The sequence below is a fragment of the Hydra vulgaris genome, chromosome 08 (genome assembly GCF_038396675.1).
Source record: "Hydra vulgaris chromosome 08, alternate assembly HydraT2T_AEP".
Classification (NCBI taxonomy): domain Eukaryota; kingdom Metazoa; phylum Cnidaria; class Hydrozoa; order Anthoathecata; family Hydridae; genus Hydra; species Hydra vulgaris.
This window is the reverse complement of record NC_088927.1, coordinates 25,730,522-25,732,500: the sequence shown is the minus strand read 5'-3', so window position 1 is coordinate 25,732,500 and position 1,979 is coordinate 25,730,522. Positions and strand designations below refer to the sequence as shown.

At 31.2% G+C, this 1,979-nt stretch overlaps 1 protein-coding gene across 1 annotated transcript; it reads right to left on the bottom strand.

The window, feature by feature from the left end:
• Nucleotides 1-1,277: 1,277 nt before the first annotated feature.
• Nucleotides 1,278-1,736, bottom strand: LOC136083165 (uncharacterized). Its single transcript, XM_065802571.1, has one exon. It carries the CDS (start codon nt 1,734-1,736, stop codon nt 1,278-1,280), a length of 459 nt encoding a protein of 152 aa, XP_065658643.1.
• Nucleotides 1,737-1,979: the final 243 nt, after the last annotated feature.

Here is a 1,979-nt window from a genome sequence, read left to right as displayed (position 1 = left end):
CAAATTTCAAAAACCGGATGAAATTTTTCGAGCCGTACAGTATGAATGGGAGGCATTACCAAAACAGTTACTAGAAACTCTTGTAGAATCTATGCCAAGACGGTGCAAGGCCGTTATCGATTCTAAAGGCTATGCAACTAAATATTAATGTTTTTTTTTTTTAGAATCTATTATTTGTTGATGTTAGTAAAATTATTCTTTTACGTTTGTATAATCGTTCACGTGGTTTTGTCGCGCAAAATATTTGATGCTTTTTGAACATTTCGATATGTTTAATTTTAAACAAATTATTAGAGAATACACTTTACACAGTCTTATAGAGCAAAAAACGCTCTATCCAACCATATATAGTATTAAACTATAAACTTATTTTAAGACATTGAAAATTTCATTAAAAAAAACTATTTGCAATCGTTCACGTAGTTTTGTCCGCAGCTGTACAGCGGTGGCCAAAAATTAAAGACCACTCATTTTTTTTCAAAATTTATTTTTAACCTTATTATAATTTTATTTTGGAAAAAGGTATCAAAAAAAGAAAAACATTTTTAGAAAGAATTTTTATTGTATTTTATATTTATTATAAAAGAATTTATAATTTTTTTACAAAATAATGTTAAAAAAATAAAAAACTGACTAGTAAAAAATATAAATGGGAAAAAAAATTGGACAAAATTTTAAGACCAGTTTCAAAAATATTTCAAAAAGCAATAAAAAAATATTTTAGAAACGTGTTGTTCCTCCATTTATTTTCAAGCACTCTTGTACTCGTTCTGGCATTGAATTCATTAAAGTTTTGATTACTTCATCAGGCACATTTTTCAAACGATGAGAGATAGAAGATTTCAAATCTTCCAAATTGTAAAGTTGTTCTTTACCAAGCTTGTGATCAAGCCACGACCATAAATTCTCTATTGGATTCAAATCTAGACTATTGGCAGGCCATGGAAGCACTTGAATTTTATTAGAATTGAACTAATCGCTAACAACATGCGCTTTATGACACGGCGCATTATCTTGCTGGAAAATAAATCCATCTGGCAACTGCCATAAATCAATGCTAGGAATAAGCGAGTTTTCCAAAATTTCGATGTACCTTTCTTTGTTGAGTCTACCATTGAATAAATGAAAAACGCCAACTCTACAGGCACTCATACAGGCCCAAATGCCTATTGAACCACTGTCTTGTTTTGTTCGTTTCAAAATGCATAATTTATCGAACCGTTCGCTTGGAAGTCTACGAAACATTACGCGACCTTTTCTGTTGTCTACCTCAACATTCATTTCATCTCTAAAGACCACACGGCTCCACTGATCTGTTGACCATTTTTATGTAGATTGCACCACTCTTTCCTGGCAATATTTTGTTTTTTATTTAGGCGTGGTTTTTTTGCAGCAGCACGCCATAAATAATTTAAATTGTGGAGGACCCTTCGCACAGTTCTAGGGCTTGCTTTCAGACCATTTGACAGTGTCCATTTCGTAGACAAGTCTGTAGATGATGCTTGTCTGTTTTCTTTCATTAATCTCACTAACGAGCGAACATCACGGTCATTTGAAATTTTATTGCGTCTAGTCCTATGACGATCATTAATTGACCGGGTCTCTTTGTATCGTTGAATTATGTTAATAATGCAAGAGTGAGACCTTCCGAGCTTTTCTGCTATTTGTCTGATGCTATAGCCTTCTTTTAATGCAAGAGCTGCGTATCTATCTTTTTCTTCAATCTTTGCACGCATTTTTGCAATATTTTTATATCCTTATTGCAATTCAAAAAATAAATGTTTATTTGATATCAAAACTCAGGTTTCGACATTTTATTTTATAGCCAACGTAATAAGCAATTAAGATAGTTAAAAAAAATAATGGATTATTATTTTTAATAAGTGCAAATTAAAGATTTGAAAGTGGTCGTTAAATTTTGTCCAATTTATTTAAAGATTTATAAGTACTCATCAGTTTTTTAATAAGTTAAACGCTAT